At 37.2% G+C, this 19212-nt stretch overlaps 1 protein-coding gene across 3 annotated transcripts in view; it reads left to right on the top strand.

Moving 5' to 3' along the window:
• Positions 1-19212, top strand: part of MSRB3 (methionine sulfoxide reductase B3) — a 184235-nt gene that overhangs the window by 36320 nt on the left and 128703 nt on the right. For 2 of the 3 annotated variants that reach the window (XM_014544936.1, XM_005872686.2), the window contains exon 2: positions 5488-5614. In XM_014544936.1, coding sequence (XP_014400422.1) covers positions 5539-5614 — 76 coding nt within the window. In that variant the 5' untranslated portion in view covers positions 5488-5538. Of the gene's footprint in view, positions 1-5487; positions 5615-18018; positions 18095-18460; positions 18531-19212 lie in introns of those variants that run through there. The other variant, XM_014544937.1, reaches the window with a different exon arrangement.

Below are 19212 nucleotides of genomic sequence, written 5' to 3'. Positions count from 1 at the left end.
CCCCCTGCCCTGGTGCCAGGCCAGGGGACCTGAGGCTGCGCCCCCTGCCCAGCAGGGCTTGACAAGGGTGGGACTGGCTGGGTCTGGATCTAGCCCAATGGGGGAGTGCCGACCGGGTCTGGATCTCACGCGATTTTGAGGCGCATGTGGGTGGGTGGGGACTTGACTCTGCGTCCCGTGGTGCGCCCAAGACTCTGACAAGAGGAAGATTATTGTATACATTTTACTAATTTTCTTTCATCTCTGATACTGCTATTATAGAGAAAGGGCAAAAGGGAAGAAGAGATGGAGAAGAAGGAAAAAATTTTGATCAAAATAGGACATTTAAATTATCTTTGGGTCTCAAGTCAGAATGCATTTTCAAGCTCCTACCTTCATAGGAACCAGCTGGTTTTAATTCTAATTATTACTTTTAAGAACCATTAACAGTTGAGATGGCAGAGAGAACAGGGTGTGAAATGAGGATCCTAAACCAGTGGTCGGCAAACTGCGGCCCCTTGAGTGTGACTCTTCCACAAAATACCACGTGCGGGCGCGCACATACAGTGCGATTGAAACTTCATGGTCACACTCAAGGGGCCAAAGAGCCGCATGTGGCTCACGAGTCGCAGTTTGCCAACCACTGTATAAACCATCAATTCCATAGACTCAGTCATTTACATAGTCATCTTTTCCCACTCAATGAATGGTGCCAGGCACTGAGATGAAAAAAGACACCGTCCCTGCACTTAAGACATTTATAATCTAGAAGAGGGAGGCAGAGATATAAGCAAATCAGTGCTCTGAAAGGTGTTATAGGAGATATAACAGCATGCCTGGTGCCTCAGTGGGGACCATATTGGAGAGGTGGGAGGTGGGAGTGGTGACAGGAAGAGTGAGGATGTGGGATGAAAAAAGACATGGAGGTGGAAGTAGGAAACAGTGGACCTATTTGGGTGAAATTACGAGTATATTGGTATGGGACTAGCATGGTGTGGAGTGGGATGCGGTTATGGCAAGAGAAAGGCTGAGTATTTAGAACTTTAGATGCTTTGTTTAGGAATTTGGACTTTATCCAAAGGATTTACCAGAATGTGTTCTGCGGGATGGTGATAGGAAAGAAAGGGGTTTTCTATGGTCAAAACTATGTGAGAGGCACCAACTGAGACAAAGCAGGTGTATTCACTGCAAAGCGTCTCAGACCCTTTATATTGGGTAGCATTTCCACAGTTGTTTGACTACTTAACTTGCTTGGAAGAGTATTTCCTGTTTCTCATAATATGGTTTGGGAGACTCTGCAATATGCAGTGGGGAATCATGAAAAACTTTTCAGCAGAGAATTATAGACAATCATGTAATCTGATTCTATTCTCAACACATAGTGTGATATTGCTCATTAGAATTGTTCAACCAGTATTTTTTAACACCAGATATTTTCAAAATGATGTGCTAGATATTACAGGAAATTAGAAAGATGCATAAGTTATGTGTCTGACAAAAACATGTTGATTATCTATAAATGGTTTTCATCTATTCAATTATTTCATCTATGCCAGCGGTTCTCAACCTGTGGGTCGCGACCCCTTTGGCGGCCGAACGACCCTTTCACAGGGGTCGCCTAAGACCATCCTGCATATCAGATATTTACATTACGATTCATAACAGTGGCAACATTACAGTTATGAAGTAGCAACGAAAATAATTTTATGGTTGGGTCACAACATGAGGAACTGTATTTAAAGAGCCAGAAGGTTGAGAACCACTGAATTCTATTCAATTATTCAAAGGCAATACAAAAGTGAGGAGGTTGAGGATAGACTTGAGAATTAGAGACGTTCTTGGTGGCCCTTGCTCAGTGCTGATTTCTACAGGGTGTTTAATGCTCATTCTTTCGCCAAATATTGTCCCCACTCAGAAGCATGAGCTTCTTCTAGGACGAGAATTGTGTCTGGCTGGAGACCTCACCCAGGCAGCTCAGGGAGTGCAGCGGGAAGAAAGCTAACAAATTGAAACTTGAATTTTATTGTTTGGGGGTGACTGTTAGCTTGGCTCTCAAAAGTACCATACCATCAACATATTGGAGCTTTGGTATATTCAAGTGGAGTCTTTAGAATATATCACAGGTGTATCCAGGGAGTTTGGAGAAAAATTTTAAAGGTGAAAGAGAAAAGGAAGTTGCATTTCATGAAAACAGAAAGATCAAATCTAGAAATCTGAGTATGTCTCAAACTTTTTAATTAATTCCCTACTTTTTTCTCAGTGCCAAGGGAGAGATTCTTCAAATAATCTTCTTGAGTTAATTGAATCCTTAAGGTTTATTATCAGCCACATTATCTGATAGGTACACATAGAATCAGATTGTCTAGAATGGGTTGGTACTTCTTCAGGTTTTTAATCAGCAGTTGTGTAGTGGTCAATAGCACTAGCCCTGGAGCTAGCTGGTCTGGGTTCAAATCTATTAAAACACATTCAGTCCAATTATCTAAGGGACCTGCTCTTTATTAGCTTAGCTGTAAGATTTTAGGCAAATTACTTAACCTCCCTGTATCTGTTTCTTCATCTAAAAATGGGAAAAATGATAATAGGTATCTCATAAGGCCATGAGGATTACAAGATATAATCCTGTGAAGTGCTTAGAATAGTACCTGCCACATGCCAAGGGTTTCATCAGCTGTTATTTTTAGGATATCTCTATCCTACCTTTTTTTTTTATTAGGATAATTCATTGTGGAAATCCATCAAAGAGTAGTTAGCTTTCTGGCCTAAATAGGATTCTGTCTTTGGAGAATGGCCTGCTAATTCTAAATAGGTTTGGGTATAAATGGGCTATTAGAAAATTTTAATTCTGTAATTTAAAAGTATAGCTAATATTTATACACTTAAATAATAATAATAGCTAACATTTGCTGAGCTTATACTATGTACCAAGAGTTGTTACAAGTCCTTTTTACCAATTAACTAATTTTAGAGTTGAGGAAACTGTCACATTTGAATCATTGAGATGGTAAGTGACTTGCCCAAGGTAATACAACTAGTTAGGGGCAGGACCGGGATTCAAACCGAGACCTTCTGACCCCATAGCTCACACACATCCATCATGATAACCCATCTTTCATGTAAATGCATTCTGTATTTTAGATAGGTTTGCCAAAGTGTTTCATTTCACTTACTGTAAACATAAATTAAGTGAAAAACATTAGTGAAAAATTAATTTTGCTAAATTATTACAGCATAAGAAGATTTCTTTTTCTGTTGTAGAGATAAGTTACTCTTGGTGTCACATGTTAGAGCCATTTTAATTATGATTCTTTTGTTCTTTGGAAGATTATAAGTTTGATTTCACCAAGGCATCCAGACACAAGCATCCATTCTTTAGAACAGTTTTTCACTTTACATCTCAACTACATATTTTTGGAATAGTGTTTAAGTAATGTCACTTTGCATGCATTTTGCAAAATTAGCTGTTTTTTCGCTATAATTAGGGTTTATAACATTAAAGTAATTAGAGTTTTATCAAATCCTATCCTATGAAATACATACCTTGTAGGATTTGAAAATGCAGAACATTGAAAAAAATCCCTCTTTTTGTAATCTTAAGTGTAAAAATACTACACTTTGTAAAAGTTATCCATCATTTTTGTTGCTCTACTTTATTGGCGCTAATGTAGCACTTTCTGGGTTTGCTTTTAAAGAAAACTGGGCAAAACTAATTTGCCACTAGATGGAGCCCTGGCTATTTGGGTAAAAATAAATGCAACAGAGTGGGAACATTAAATCACACAGTCATATCATGCTCGAGGGCCCACGGTATTTGAAGCCCTCAGCTTTTAATTGTAGAATGCATCTTTGTTCTTTGCCTGACCTGCAGAGTGACATCACTCCCTTTCTTCCTGTGCGCTGGCTTTGACACAAGCCAGATGGCCACAGTCATCGGTAGGCGCGCAGGCTGCCTGGTACAGCAGTTGATGAAGCAGAATAGGAAGACGTTTTATGATCAGCTGCGGGAGCTCAATGAGGCCGTGGCTTTGCTAAGTAATTACATTTACCGAGCACACTTTATTCCTCACAGAGAAGGTCACAAGGAAAAAATACATTTTTATTTATAGTGTTGTGAGGTATAGACCTTTGATCTTTTATTAGTCAGTAGTCTGCTCCAAAGGAATGCTCTCTTTTCCCTGCTCTGCAATCACTCGTGGAAATGGCATGTTTATTTACGTTTAATGGTTCTTTCAGGCTGTGCATTGTGATACTTACCTTCCCTCTTCCTCCCTTTTGTCTCCAGTTAGTCACACAAAAATGTTTTAGTTTTGTAGTGAGTTTAGTTTGGAGAAGTCAGAGTTCAGGCATGTTAATACAAGCAGATTTCTGTCAGATATACTCCAGAGTGATTTGGTTAAATATATTACTGTTTATTATGTGTTTGTTCTTCAAGGAGGTCAGAAGAGACCAGGAACAGACTTTTATTTTGTGGGGCTGAGGGTCAGGAAATGAACTAGACAATAATTTTATATCCATTTTTGAACACGTAGTGGATAAGGTCACTTATAATGCCAATTTTAAAGAAAATATTAGAATGTTAATCTATTATTTTCCATCTGCACTTGAAGTTAATCTTTACCAACAGAAAGATTGTACAAAACTTTAAAGAAAATACTAACTGCACTTTTCTCTGAAGTGCATCACTCACACAATTTTGAGATTCTCCCACAAGACTCATTTCTAAAAACTTTAAAAAATACCTTTGCCATTTTTAAGACTAGTTTGTGAATATTATTCACAGAATTAATGTAGAAATTATAAACTATAAAATCATATGAAAAATTCATCTTCGCTATGCTTTGTTCAAACTTAACACTGTTTCTAAAGTGAAGTCTCTGAGTGGTCCCTAGGTTATTTGGCTCTCAATTAATAAAAAATGAAACTCTAATAAAAGAAATCTCTTAATCTTACAGTATTTTATAGTCTTCTCCAGGGAGGGCGATTTGCAAAAATTGTTGGAAGAAAGCAGTGTGGTGTAAGGAAAGAACATGGCTTTGCAGTAGATGTTACAGGGTTTTCTAATCCTTTTCACTGGTTATTTGCTTTGTGCCCTTGGACCTCTGAGCCTCGGTTTCCTCACATATTTATTGGGGGATAAAACCTACCTCCTAGGTTTACTGCAAGAATGAAATGATACAATGTGTTTATTAGGCCCCAGACAGTTCCTGTCACATGGTACAAACTTAGTAAATGCTAATTCCTTTCAACTGTTTTAAAGTTCCTCTCTTTTCTGAATGGCTTGCAAAATGTGTTCACAGATTACACTGTTATTATTGTATATATTTTATTCATAAAATATAAATAATCCTGGGTTGAAAGTAAGCTCACCATTTGAAAAATAGGCGTTTGAAATTTATTAGCACTGTGTATGTGTGTTCGGTTCCAGATAAAACCGTAACCATCAATTGTGCAATGGATGTGTTTAACATTTGTGATGTTTTAATTTTTTTCTTTTTTTCTCCTACTCAGCTCTTGCCCCAGTTCTTTGGCTCTCGTTTTGTTGGTGAAGATATCACAGTGATGTCTGCATTCAACCTGCTGCATTTGGTGACAAAGAGCCAGCCAGTGGCCCTTCGAGCCTGTGGGCTTCCCTCAGGTCACTGCTTCTTGTACTCTACCTAGTGAGGGCACCGGGCGGGTGGGTGTTTCTGCTGCAGGAAATGATACACCATAATGCTTTGCTAAATTTCGTTTTCTTTTACCTAGGCCTTAATTTGAAGACGGAAATTGGTTATAAATCACCACTCTACTTTGAGTAACATTCAGTTCCACAATCCTTACAACCCTTGGAAACATTGTGCAGTTTTCTAGCTCAGTATATAATTGTCACTAATATTTCATGATATCTTCTTGTTCTTTAATGCACGCTACACATCTGAAAATCATAATGCTGTTCATAAGAGGCTGGCAGTCTTGATAAGAAACTGCCCCAAATCACACAAAATAAGACATTCATCTTGTTAAAGGATAATGAAATACTTTTTATTCCACATGTGGACATTCCTTTAGGAAATAAAAAAATAAATTAGAATGAACAACTTTCGTATAATAAAGTTAGTTCTTGTAGTTAAAAAGAAAAAATGTTCTACTGAACAAATGACCAAATCAACAGAACTAATATAGCATGTTTCAACTGGTTTTTAAATTAGAACCACCACACTTTCAAAAAATGTGATTTTATGCACTTAAACAAGTGCAGCATGAAAGTCCAAAATTTCATTATATGCCTGTATAAAATAAGTTTAATACTTTAATTTATTTAAACAATCACAATGGTCAGATATGTCTGTGAATATTGTCATTATTATTTACTAGAGGCCCGGTGCACGAAGAATCATGCAAGAATAGGCCTTCCTTCCCCTGGCTGCTGGCACCGGCTTCCCTCCAGCACCCAAGACCCAGGCTGCTTCACTCCGGCTGCTGCCAGGCATCTGGGACCCGGGCTGCTTTGCTCTGGCTGCCACCGCCACCCACTGGGACCCAGGCTGCTTTGCTCCTGCCACTGCCAGGCACCCGGGACCCGGGCTGCTTCGCTCCAGCCACTGCCAGGCATCTGGGTTTGGGGCTGCTTCACTCGGGCCACTGCTGCCACCCACCGGGGCGTGCTCCGAGCTGCACTGCGGCCGCTCAGAGCACACTCCCACCCCTAGTGTGTATACCTTGGGGCTGGGAGTGGCATGCAGTCCCCTCCCGCCCATCTGCGCGCGCAGCTTCTGAGAGGTCATAATGCAGCTTCTTCCTGAGCCGGTTGTGATGCCCGGCTATTTTGCATATTACTGCTATATATATATCTCTGCCTCGTCCCTCACCACCATGGCTTTGTGCGGAAGGAAGTCGGACATCCATAAGATGGTTGGTCAACCTGGTCTAATTAGCATATTACCCTTTTATTAGTATATATATATATATAGATATATATATACACACACACACATACATACATACTAGAGGCCCGGTGCACGAAATTTGTGCATGGGATTGGGGGGTCCCTCAACCCAGCCTGTACCCTCTCCAATCTGGGACCACTGGCTCCTAACTGCTCGCCTGCCTGCCTGCCTGATTGCCCCTAACTGCCTCTGCCTACCTGCCTGATCGTGAATTAATATTCACCTACTGTGAATTAATATTCACAGTTGAAGATTAATTGTGAGTGCCAGGCATTGTGTGAAGCAGAGAGGGTACCATGATAAACAAGATCAAACCGGTTGCTTTAACCAGTACAAAATGGAGCTGGAGCTGTGTGAGGACCATTGAACCACATGGTGCTAAGAATAGACCAAAGGTATTTATACCTGGGAAGTTAGGGGAATCCAGACAAGGCTGGTCCTAGTCTTTACTTTGGAAGGGAGAGAAGTTCTCTGAAGTTTAAGGAGGGCTTTATGGAGGATATAATGTTTGAGCTGAATCTCAGTCTATGAGCAATAGTCAGCCAAGTGTCCAAAGAGGAGGAAAGACATTTCTAATATATGGAGTAGCATGGGCAAAACATCCAAAAAAGCAAGGTATGTTCAGAGAAATGCAGGTTATTTATTATGGCTAGCTTGGATGGGTGAGGCAAGTAGAAGAGATGAGAAAAAAAGATAGCCAAACGAGGAAGTGCCTTATATGAAGTTTTAAGGAATTTAAATCTTGGGGAAGGGTGAAGGGGAAATGACATGACTTTAATTTGCATTTTATGATTACTGATTTAGTAGGGTGGAAGGTCAGTGCAGATTCCAGATGTTTCTATAAGAAGGCAGGAATGGCAACTTGATTAGAAGGGAAGATAGAGCATTTGTCTTAAAGCTGTATTAGAATAGTAAACATCTGTTTTGTTTGTTTTTTTAAATAGATTTTATGTCTATTTGTGGTGACATGAGAGGCTAATGAAGCTCAGTGCACAGGGCCCCAAGTCACTCTTCTCAACTCTGCCTCCCCAACCCAGCTGTGGCCCTGCACTGCCACCATGAATTACATTGGGGGAGTTTGAGGCTGGAGGGACTCAGGAAGTGCTGAGAGCCTTCACAATGGTCATTACAGTATGTTTGGAAAGAAGAAGGATGGATTAGGGAGAGATTCAGGTTGTAGAACTGACAAGGTTTATCTGTTGAATTGATAATTCTTAAGAAGTAACCATAATAATACAGCACTTATTATAATAATAATAACCATAATAATAAGCACACACAGTCTGTATTTGAAATCTGGCTTTGACACTTAACTAGCTGTTTGCCTTGGCTTCCTCATTGTATTATTATTAGAACTAGAGGCTCAGTGCACAAATTCGTGCATGGGTGGGGTCAGGCCAGCCTGGCCCCAATTGGGGCAGATCGGGGCTGGGCCTGTCAGGAGGAGGAGATGGAGGGAGGTTGGCTGGCTGGCCTGCCCCAATTGGGGCCTGATCAGGGGCGGGCCAGCTGGGGGGAGGGGCTGTGGGCAATTGGCCGGTGGGCCCCACCCCTGATTGGGGTTTGGGGGCCGATTTGGGGCCAGTGGCCTGGGGGAGGGACCATGGGTGGTTGGCCAGCCAGCCCTGCCCCCTTTTGGGGTGGGGGTCAATCAGGGATGGGGCTGGCCTGGGGGAGTGGCTGTGGGAGATTGGCCGACTGGCCCCAACCCCTATTGGGTTCAGGGGGTCAATCAGGGGCAGGGCCGGCCGGGGGGAAGGGCAGGGGGGTGTGGTGGGGCATTTGGCCGGCTGGCCCCACCCTTGATCGGGGTGGGAAAGTCCAATCAGGGGCAGGCTGGCTGCGGGGAGGGGCTGTGGGAGGTTGGTTGGTGGGCCCCACCCCCTGATCAGGCCAGTTCGCTGGCCACAGTGGGCGTCATAGTGACCGGTCATCAGTCGTTTTGGTCGTTGCAGTCACTGGCTTTTTATATATATATATATAGGTAGTAATAATAGTACTCACCTGGCCCTAGCCGGTTAGGCTTAGTGGATAGAGCATTGGGCCTGTGGACTGAAGGGTCCTGGGTTTGATTCCAGTCAAGGGCACATGCCCAGGTTGCAGGCTCAATCCCAGTAGGGGGCATGCAGGTGGTAGCCAATAAATGATTCTCATCATTGATGTTTCTGTCTCTCCCTCTTGCTTCCTCTCTGAAATCAATAAAAACATTAAAAAAAAGATAAATAGTACATACCTGAAAGGTTGCTGCAAGAATGAATAGATTACAATGAGAAAACTGCTTAGAACAGTAGCTGGCATAGAGCAAGCACCATATAGAAATATTCACTAAGTTTACTATACATATCTATAGATATATGTATGTATCTATATATCTACCTCTATATATTGTAATTTTCTAGTGCAATAGACTTTTAAAAACATTTAAGTTAGTCCTATCTTTCACTTAACTATTTTTATTTTAATATAAAATAAAGTGTACTTTATGTTAGAGAAATAACCATCTCAGTATGATGTCTTGATCTCTTTATTTTTCTTATATATCCTGCTGAGCCAGAATTCAAGTCCTATCAGTATAGAACACATTTCTTTGGAAGCCCAGAGAAAGTCTCTGTCTTTCTGGCTTAGAAACCCATTTTAATTTGATAAATGAATTGGCTAGAATAGTATTCCATAATTCCTTAGACATTCACACTTTTTGAAGTGTTAGGAAAGCCAGTCTTTCATTATTTGCATAAGAATGAATATTAGCAAATTCTTTATCACCCATTTCTCAAACACAATTTTAGTTGTAGAAATATAGAAATGTTGAAGAAATTAAGTTCAACAGTAATAAAACAAATTATTTAAATTTTGAAAAATAAAAATGAAATCCAAGTGGGAATTCTAGCCTTTATTACTTTGTACAAGTAGGGAGGGAAGAGGTCAAAATTGGAGATATAGGAAATTAAGGTGAAAGTTTGAAGTCTTGCTTTAATTTACTGTTCCCTGGTCAAAACCCATTACAACAAAAGTCTCTGTAAATCAAAAAGATTTCTGCTCCCTAGCCAGTACCCTACTAATTTCAGGTATTATTCAATATGAAATAATTCCAGAACTAAAAAATAATTGGAACAGGCTCTTAAAGTTGATTATAACCGGATTGACCTGTATGAAGGCCATATCCCAGTAGAGTGATCTATCATTTTTCAGCTTTGACTTCCTTTACTTCTTATTTTTTAATAAAGCATAATTTTAATTTAGAGCTTATTAAGTGCATCTGAGTTATGGTTTGCTCATGTTTGTAATTAAAGGTAAATTTTCTCTCTCGGAATTTCTTCTTAATTTACTAACAGTTTCTTTTATATATTAAAAAGAGCACTGGAATAGGAGTCAGAAAACTCTAACCACAGCTTTGTAATTAACTTCCCATGACCTTGAATATACCAGTAAATCTTTCCAGATCTTAGTCTCTTTATCTTTAAAATGAGAAATTCGAATTATATCATCTCTGAAATTTTGTGATTTTTTTCCCCATTTGTTTTTACTTTAGCTTTTGCTAAAACAAATCTTAAAACAGCCCTGATCAATGGCTGGGAATTTACAGAACAGTCTGATAGATAGTGGTGGGAGGACAGGAATATCTTCCATGTTTGAACATTGGAATTCTTTCCTCCAGATCAAGAGTGAGGCAATTATCTGAGGAGGGATTAAGAGGCACAATTTTATACATAGTTTCAATGCTTGATAAAAATTAAGTCTAATTGTAGCTTAGACTGGATATCATGGTAGTTTTAAGCCAAGTGAGAGTATTTGTCTAAATAGTACTAATTACAGTGATAAATTACATTCTTCTCTAACATCGTACACATAATATGTGGTTGTTACTCTTACTAGATTTTAGTGGCAGTTTGTTCTAAGGTAGAAATTAGAAGTCTTAAAGAGAAATATTTTGCAAATGGTGTTTGTAAGTAATTTATATACCTATATATATAAAAGCCTAAGCAACCGTTACGACCGAACGACCAGTCGCTATGACACACACTGACCACCAGGGGGCAGACACTCAAAGCAGGAGCTGCCCCCTGGTGGTCAGTGCGCTCACACAGTGGGAGCGCTGCTCAGCCAGAAGGCCAGGCCTGTGAGGATTGGGCTGAAACCTAGAAGTCCGACATTCCCTGAGGGGTCCTGGATTGTGAGAGGGCACAGGCCAGGCTGAGGGACCCCACCAGTGCATGAATCCATGCACTGGGCCTCTAGTAGATATAATCTATATAACGAAGTCTTATGAATCAGGAACTTGTGGCTCCAGAGCTTAGCACAGTGCCTGGCACTTAATAAATATTTGAATAAACTTTTGGAAAGTCTGCATGGAGATGAAGTGACAGCTATAAAGCAGATACAAATTTATTTGAGACTCTTTTATATGGGAAAATTAAAAGTAAAGCTGATAGTTTGGTTTCTTTTGAGTGAAAAACAATTTCTCTTTTCTCACTTATGGTGGACATCTTAGGTATGCATTGTAGCTAAGCAAATAACAACACAGATTCAGTGTATATTATCCAGATTTGCTTTTACTTTTTCTCTTAAACAGTTTGAGTTTTGGTGGTAAATAAACTGTTTGAGGAAAGGAATAAGTGCATATTGTACTTACAATAAGAATTAAGAATTCTGGCTTTTTTGAGCACTTTTATCTGGAACAAACTAATATTGTTTGCTGTGCTCTAAATTCTCCATTTGTAAAGAGGAAATGCATGTAAAGAGATATATACCAAAACAACATCCATAAATAAGTACTTACTTATTATTGTAGTTTGAGCTGGCAGTAGTTCATTGATGGTATCTGATGTTATATTTACCTTTTTTTAAAAAATTGAAGTCACCAGTGTGCTCTATACCTACTGAATAATTGGCTTTCTATTTTAGTTTTTTAAAACCCTTTTTAGGTCATGAAAAGATAAACCATCTTCATGTTTATTTGATAAAGTTCTGACTCTCCTCATCCAGAAAATACATATGTGTACCTACACACTATTTTTCATATAATTTCAAGGGTTTTTGTTAGATATTCTGAACTCTTAAGAGAGCCAATTTGACCAAGGGTTCAAAACCCGTGTTCTAAAAGATACACACGAAACCAATATAAAAATTGATCAGAATACAGTATTTCTGATTTCTCTATTGATATACCCAATGGAATTCTCTCCCACCTGTTTAGATTAATGCCCTCTCTTCTGCATTTTCACCATTCCCACATGTTCATCTTACCTAACTCATTTGATTGCACTTAAGAAACTTTGGAGTAATTTTTTTAAAAAAAAGACAAATAGTTCTTTAAAAATAGACATACAAATTTCAACTCACATAATTCACAAAATAATTTGCAATTAATTGATTGAATAGTATCCACTTTTTCCAGTAGATGGCACTAGATTTACATTCTTTCACAGCATATAAGGCTACACAGCACATAGGTACGTTGTGACAACTTAAACAAAAGTATGTAAAGAATAAACAGTTAAGAACATATGGATTTATAAACCACAAATTTTTCTGCTTATCATATATTCAAACTATTTGTGGAATACAAAACCTTTTTCCATTTTCAATAGGATTCCAACTTCCTTATGCTTGAACATCTCATTGAAATTGTCTTTCATGTGTAGACTTTTTATAAACTAAAACAAGTTTTCATAGATTAATTTATCTTGCATCCAAATAGCTGATTTAACAATAATTTATAGTTTTATATGCAGCTAAATTTTCTTCAGCAGACCACCCAAGAATTAAAAGAAAATTTCACATTTTGTTTTGCTATGTTTTGAATTTTTATAGAATCTTGAAAATGTTATTAGCTTAACATGTTGACTGTTAGCATGAACTGTTTTTTGCATGAATTAAAATATTTTTGGAAACCAAGAAAGTTTATATTTAAAATATTGATCAATAATAAGTACTCTGGTGTATCTATATTTTTCTAAAACAAAATGTTTTAGTAGCTCTATGATATAACATTTTAGTTAATGCGTAAAAGTTGCTATACAGCATCTAATTACTACATGTGTTTTAAAAAATATTTGTGCATAAGGCTAAATATTATAGAACACTGCATCTGTATGAATAAGGTGTTGGGCATATTGTTGTTAAATGTGTTTTGTCAATATTTTGTTAAATATGAAATAAATTTTAATATTATATATTAATTATAAAATATATAGCAAAATCTAGTAGCAACATAGATAAAATGGGCATGTACAAAAACTAAAACATTTTAGTTTTGTTTGAGAAATTCACCAATTAATAATGATTGGAAAGAATATAAAACATATGAGTTCTAAAAACAGATGATAATTTTACAGGCTTTAATTATCTAGACAATATGGGTTGTGGAGAATTATACAGGTAGAGTTATTAGATGTTTATTTATCTAAACACATGTTCACAATAATATTACCTAACAGATTATAGAAGGATTTATTAAAATGAGACTGAGCCACCTTTGACTCTCAACAAACACGTGTTTAATGAAGGAATGAGGCATGAACGACAATTCACAAAGATTCACTAATAGAAAGGCTAGTTACTTGATAAATTTTCATTATCAGTCTTTTCTAGTTTATAGCTTCATCCTAAACATTTTATTTAGAGATATCATTTCTCATGGCTGCTTTTGCTAGATGCATTTTAATTTAAAATGCTTTAAATAAATTTTACTGAGATGCAATTGCAAATTGTCTCTACTTTTTGTGCCTTTGAATTTAAAAGCAACCATTTATTTGAAAATTTAAAATCCCCATCTCATTTATTTCAAATCCCTATTTTTCTCCTTTTCTAAAATATTTAGGTTTTTGCACTAGTATTAGTCACATAAAATACATGTTATAAAAAATATACCATGAAATGACAAAGGTGTCAGTTATTTAGGTGGTTTGTAAGAGGTATACCTTTATAGAATTTAAACTTACTCAATAACTGCTATGATAAGTATTTCCTTCAACACTATATATTTAATATGTTCAGCCACATAATTGCAAAGAAGGGAATGCTAATTTAAAGAATTAGATTATTTGAATTTTAAGCAAACAAAGGAAATGCAAAATTCTGTAGCTGTAGGTTTTAAGATTTGGTTTTGTTGCAGAAATGCATGTTAGCTCATAGAATGATAAAGCTCTTCATGTTATATCCCATTTTGATTAATATTTTAATATATCTTGTGCAAATTTTAGATAACATCATAAGTTTCAGAGATAACATCATAAGTTTCAGAGCTTGCCATTATATTATTAGTATTGGTGAAGAAACTGATTGGAAAGCTTAATTTGCATTTAGTGGTTTGTTTTTACCACCAGCCCGTTTAATTTTTTATTCCTATTCTTCATCTTATTAAACATACTTGTTAAAATTTTCTCAATTATATATTAGCATCAGGTGTCAACATTATCTGATGTTTCCTAGAAATCTATTTTGTGCAACTTTTATCTCTGGCTGTAAGGAGGAATAACTAGAAAAACATTTTAAAATTCGGGGGGCATATTAAATAAGTCTGGGAAAGGTGTTTGCTTTGATCAGCCAAAGTCTTTTCCTAAGACAGGGAAACCCTTGGTTGTTGCAAAAGGAGCTCCAGAAAGGCAGACTGTTTATTTGGGGTCTATTTAGCTTACTGTTCCATCTCAGCAGCTAGAATTGTGTTTGTTACCTAATAGGTGTTCAAGAAATATTTGTTGAATGAATCAATGGTTGTGAATAAATAGCATCATCATATGTATCAAAATAATGTCATATTGTAAATAATGTGATCTCTGTTTTTAAGGAATCTATATCCTGGTGAGAAAGATGGCTACTTTAGGTCCAAGTTTTGTTATATATAGGATGAAGGAAGTTATATCCTTGATGGTTTTATGAATCTATATAAACACTTCCTCTTTTGCTGTGCTGTGGAGGGAGGGAGGGAGAAGAATTGAGAAGCATTGTGCTTCCTTCTGCCAGAGTGGCAAAATGGCTTGTTGGATAGGATTTGAAACAACAACAGTTCTTCTGAAGGATATTGAAGGAATGTGTAGATGTAATTAGCAGGAGGTGGTAGGGTGGGGGATGGCAGCATGGGGGTGGGAATGGAATGTGGGCACATTGGTTAGTAAAAGATTGGCATGTTAAAGCACAACAAAGCATGGGTTCAAGAGAGAAATGTAATGAATGAATAACTTAAAAGAGGAAAGCTGCAGACAAGAGAACCTGGCTCTCATTAACCAGGTGTGTGACCATGTCAAGTAACTTCTTTGGGCCTTGATTTCCTCATATGGGATTTGAAGCATTTGAGATCTTGCTCCCCAGCATATAATGTCAGTTTGGCTCAAACTCTTATTAAAAATAAAAAGACTTAGTTCTACGAATACCCTGTAAATCAGACCCCATTATCAAACCGAGATACTCTGCATGTTGCCAGATTTTATAAATTCTAAGATGTGCATCTTACATTTTATATTTTATCATCTTGGTGATCAGGATGTAGCTTTAAAAATTGTGATAAGAAAGCATTGTGTCATAGTTTGATTGGCAACTCTTTTTTTTTTTTTTTTTTTTACTTTTCTAATGGAGCATAAAATAATGGTGCATCAAAATACCACATTTTTCATACTGCACATCAGCATAAGCGGTCTTCATTAAGAAGCCCATGTAAGCAAGATTTCCTTAATCTGGTTTGACTATGGAAACTTTCTCTCCTTTCCCTCCCCCTAGGAGGAACAACCTTAGCATTTATTTTCAGAGCCAGTATACATTTTGGGGAATGCTAGATTAGGTAATCTCATAGTCTTAAATCCACAGAGTTAATGGAATATTAGACATAAAAGATTTGAATGTGGAGCTCTAGAGAGAGAATAAAAGATTCAGAGTAGTAAAAGAGGAAAAAAATTTAATCCATCATTCTTTTTATAATTATACTGATTTATTAAGCAAATACTGTTGTTGTAGTTTTTAAACTAACTCCTAAGAAACAAAATGCAAAGACATTATTTAGAAAATATCTTTCTGGAAGAAAATTTAAATAGCAATAATTAAAATGGAGAGTTGAATAAATATTTAAATACAACTTATATTTGTTTAGTGCTTCCTCTTGCCCAGGCACATTATGATGTGCTGGGCATGCAAAGATGACAAAAATATATATTTGTTTGTGCACTGTCCTGCAAGGAGATATTGAATAATTCAAGAAAATCTGAACTCATTTTCTTTAATTATCTGGGTGATAAAATTCTTGACCTTTTTTTCTCTCTAGAATCTACCAGATTTTTCTGGAATGTAGAGACTCAGATTTAGCTGCTTTATTGAATAGCAATTGCAGACTTGTTTTTTGCTCATTGTGCTTAATTAATTCAGATTTTAAATTTGATTTGGCAACAGTGTAATTTTAGAAATTTACAAAGCTGAGCTCTTAGACAATATAAATTTTATTTTTTTCCTAATGAATACTTATGTTATATTTAAATAAAATTCTGCATAATAATCTAAGAGAGGACTCCTTTCCTTCCTTTCTGTGGGTGGTTACCTCTCAACTCCCTTGCAGTCTGTGTTCCCAAGGGGGCAGGGGAGAATGGGAAAGAAAGCTATTTTTTGCAAGTCTTTTTGATTGCATGTGAAATGTAGAATGGAAATGAGCCTGTCTGTTTTTAATTTTTTTTTCTGTATGGGCTATGATGTTCTAGTGAAGACCCATACTGGAAAAAAAAATTAAAAACAGGGAACTCCAACTTTGTCAGACGTTTCACATGCAATCAGATAGACTTAGAGTTAAATGGCTTTCTCTTCCACTACTGTCATTTGATGATGGAAGTGCCTTTAAAAATTCTCTTTTTACTCAAATGCCTTGCAAGACAGAAAATGTTTTTTGGATCAAGACATGTTTTAAATATTTTCCTAAGCTCTAGGCTTTCTGGTCCACAGTAATATAAAAATCTTTGCTCTTGGTATTGGCATTATGTTTTAAATAGTTGACATGTACTCTTTAGTTCTTTTTGATACTTAAAGAATGCTGATAGAATGACTACTGCACATGAATTAAAAATTAAAAATTTGTTGCACACAAGTAAAAGAAATGTAAAATGTGGTTTCTATCTTAAAGAGTCATTCAGGTGAATGTTTCATCAGGATGAACGTAGCAGCAAAGCTTTCCATTGTCTCCTCTCAAGAAAATCATGCAGCCTCACAAAGGAGAACTTACTATTAAGGGGTAGAATTTTGAGTCATTAATAGGCTTTAGATGTCATGGGAAATATAATTACTCCCATTGATTTATAGAGAGAAAATGTTTGCACATTTACCCCTTAATTTTAAAACTGCCTTATTTATCACCTCCCCAATTTCTCCTCTAACAAATCTGAATATACATTTTATCCTGGCTCGTTTTTTGCTTTGTTAAGTTAGCTGATAGATACCACTTACATGAAAGACGCTGCTTTCCTTTCATTAGGATAAGGTACTTCCCACCTTGACACTACACATCTGATCACACTGCATCTCTCAGCTTGTCTAGATGGAATTTTGTTCCCTGTTTGAATTTCCTCTGGCCCTCTGACCCTATAGATGCTGTTTCTGCAAATGGAGTATTCTATATCCCAATTATAACCAGACAGAGTCACTCTAGGTGGGCACTACTTTAAGAGTGTTAATGTCTTCTTTGCTAACTCTGTCTACACAAAATTTTGCAAATACTTTTGCTATAAGACTGCACATTGTATTGGTTGTTTCTTTTCTTCCTGCTAGAGTATGTACTCTCCTAGGGCAAGAACCTTGGCTTGTTTTTTCAACTTTTCAGTGCTCATCACAGATCTTGATTCCTTGTCAATGTCCAATAAATAGTTGTAGAAAGTATTAGTTAATATTAGGCTCAACAGTTTATATCTTCAAAGAATTAATAACCTGGGAGAATAAAACAGAAATAACCAAAGACATTTGAGGATAATTTCAAATGCTACATTAGCCTGTATAAATAGTACCTTGCAGAGTAAATACACTAATACTGAGGGTCTACAGATGAAAGGAGTGAACAGAATAGGGGTGAATTTATCAGGTTATTTACTTAGAAGGAAAACTTGCTTGAAAATATTTCTCAGTTTATCTATTCAAACCTTCAGTATGGAAACCAGAAGACCAATGCTGTCATTCAGCTATGCACCACGAAAACATAGGATCTTGTTTAATTCAAGAAGTTTAAGATGGTGGGTTGCTTTGATATGCTTATAATGTCCATTGATATTAATTAGAACTCTATACATGCATCAATGGAATATTACTGAAACATCCATAGAACTGTTTTAGGTGAAATAATAGAAAAACAGAAAAAAGGCATTAAGTGGGATTATTACTATGACAAAGATATGATTTTTCTCGCATATAGAAAAGAAAAATCTTTACCGTAAAAAAAAAGTTGTTTTCTGATGCCTAAGACTTGGAGTTTTATTTTCTTTGTGTTATCTTTTGAACTTGGAGGACAGATGAAACTAAACTGAATCTGTAGGTGAAAATTAAGAATGTTTTAAAAAAGTGGAAGCTAAGTTTAGGTACTAATTTTATGCTCTCTTCAGTTATACATGTTCCCTGCCATCACCTACAAGATTACTCTGAAGGGAAGAGTTATTGAAGTAGTTCAGAAGGGTGAATGCATTGTTTGGCCAAAGGGTTTTGCCCTTTAGGCCCATCAAAAATTCAACACATAGCCCAGCAGGTGAGACTCAGTAGTTGACCGTCAACTCAGGAACCAAGAGGAGGTTACCGCTTCAGTTTGATTCCTGGTCAGGGCACATGCCAGGGTTGTGGGCTCAATCTCCAGCAGGGGACGTGCAGGAGGCAGCCAATCGATGATGTTTCTCATCGATTTTTCTCTCTCTCTATTCCTCTCCCTTCCTCTCTCTCTGAAAATCAATAAAAACGTGTTTTTAAAAAGTTCAACACGTAAAACATCTATTGAGTATCTTCTTACCCATGACTCCAGATTGGGAACAATGATCTAGATTCTAGAGTGAAAGGGAATAGACTAGCAGAGCCTGCACTCTGGCTTCCGTTCAAAGTTTAGCCGGACAGATACTCTCTGAGGGCTATTTTGAGTATAGCACTTTGCTGAAAGGATATTCACTGAGATTTCTCTTGGAAGTAAAAAAAGGTAATGTGAAACACTGTAGTAAGATATGTAATTGTAAATTTCCTGGTGTAAACACATGTTCTTTGCATATTTAAATAGTCAATTATTTATTCACTAGAGGCCTGGTGCACAAAAATTTGTGCCCTCGGCGGGGGGGTGTCCCTCAGCCCGGCCTGTGCCCTCTCGCAGTCTGGGACC

This window comes from Myotis brandtii, unplaced genomic scaffold, assembly GCF_000412655.1.
Source record: "Myotis brandtii unplaced genomic scaffold, ASM41265v1 scaffold389, whole genome shotgun sequence".
Taxonomy (NCBI): domain Eukaryota; kingdom Metazoa; phylum Chordata; class Mammalia; order Chiroptera; family Vespertilionidae; genus Myotis; species Myotis brandtii.
This window is presented reverse-complemented; position numbering and strand designations above follow the sequence as displayed.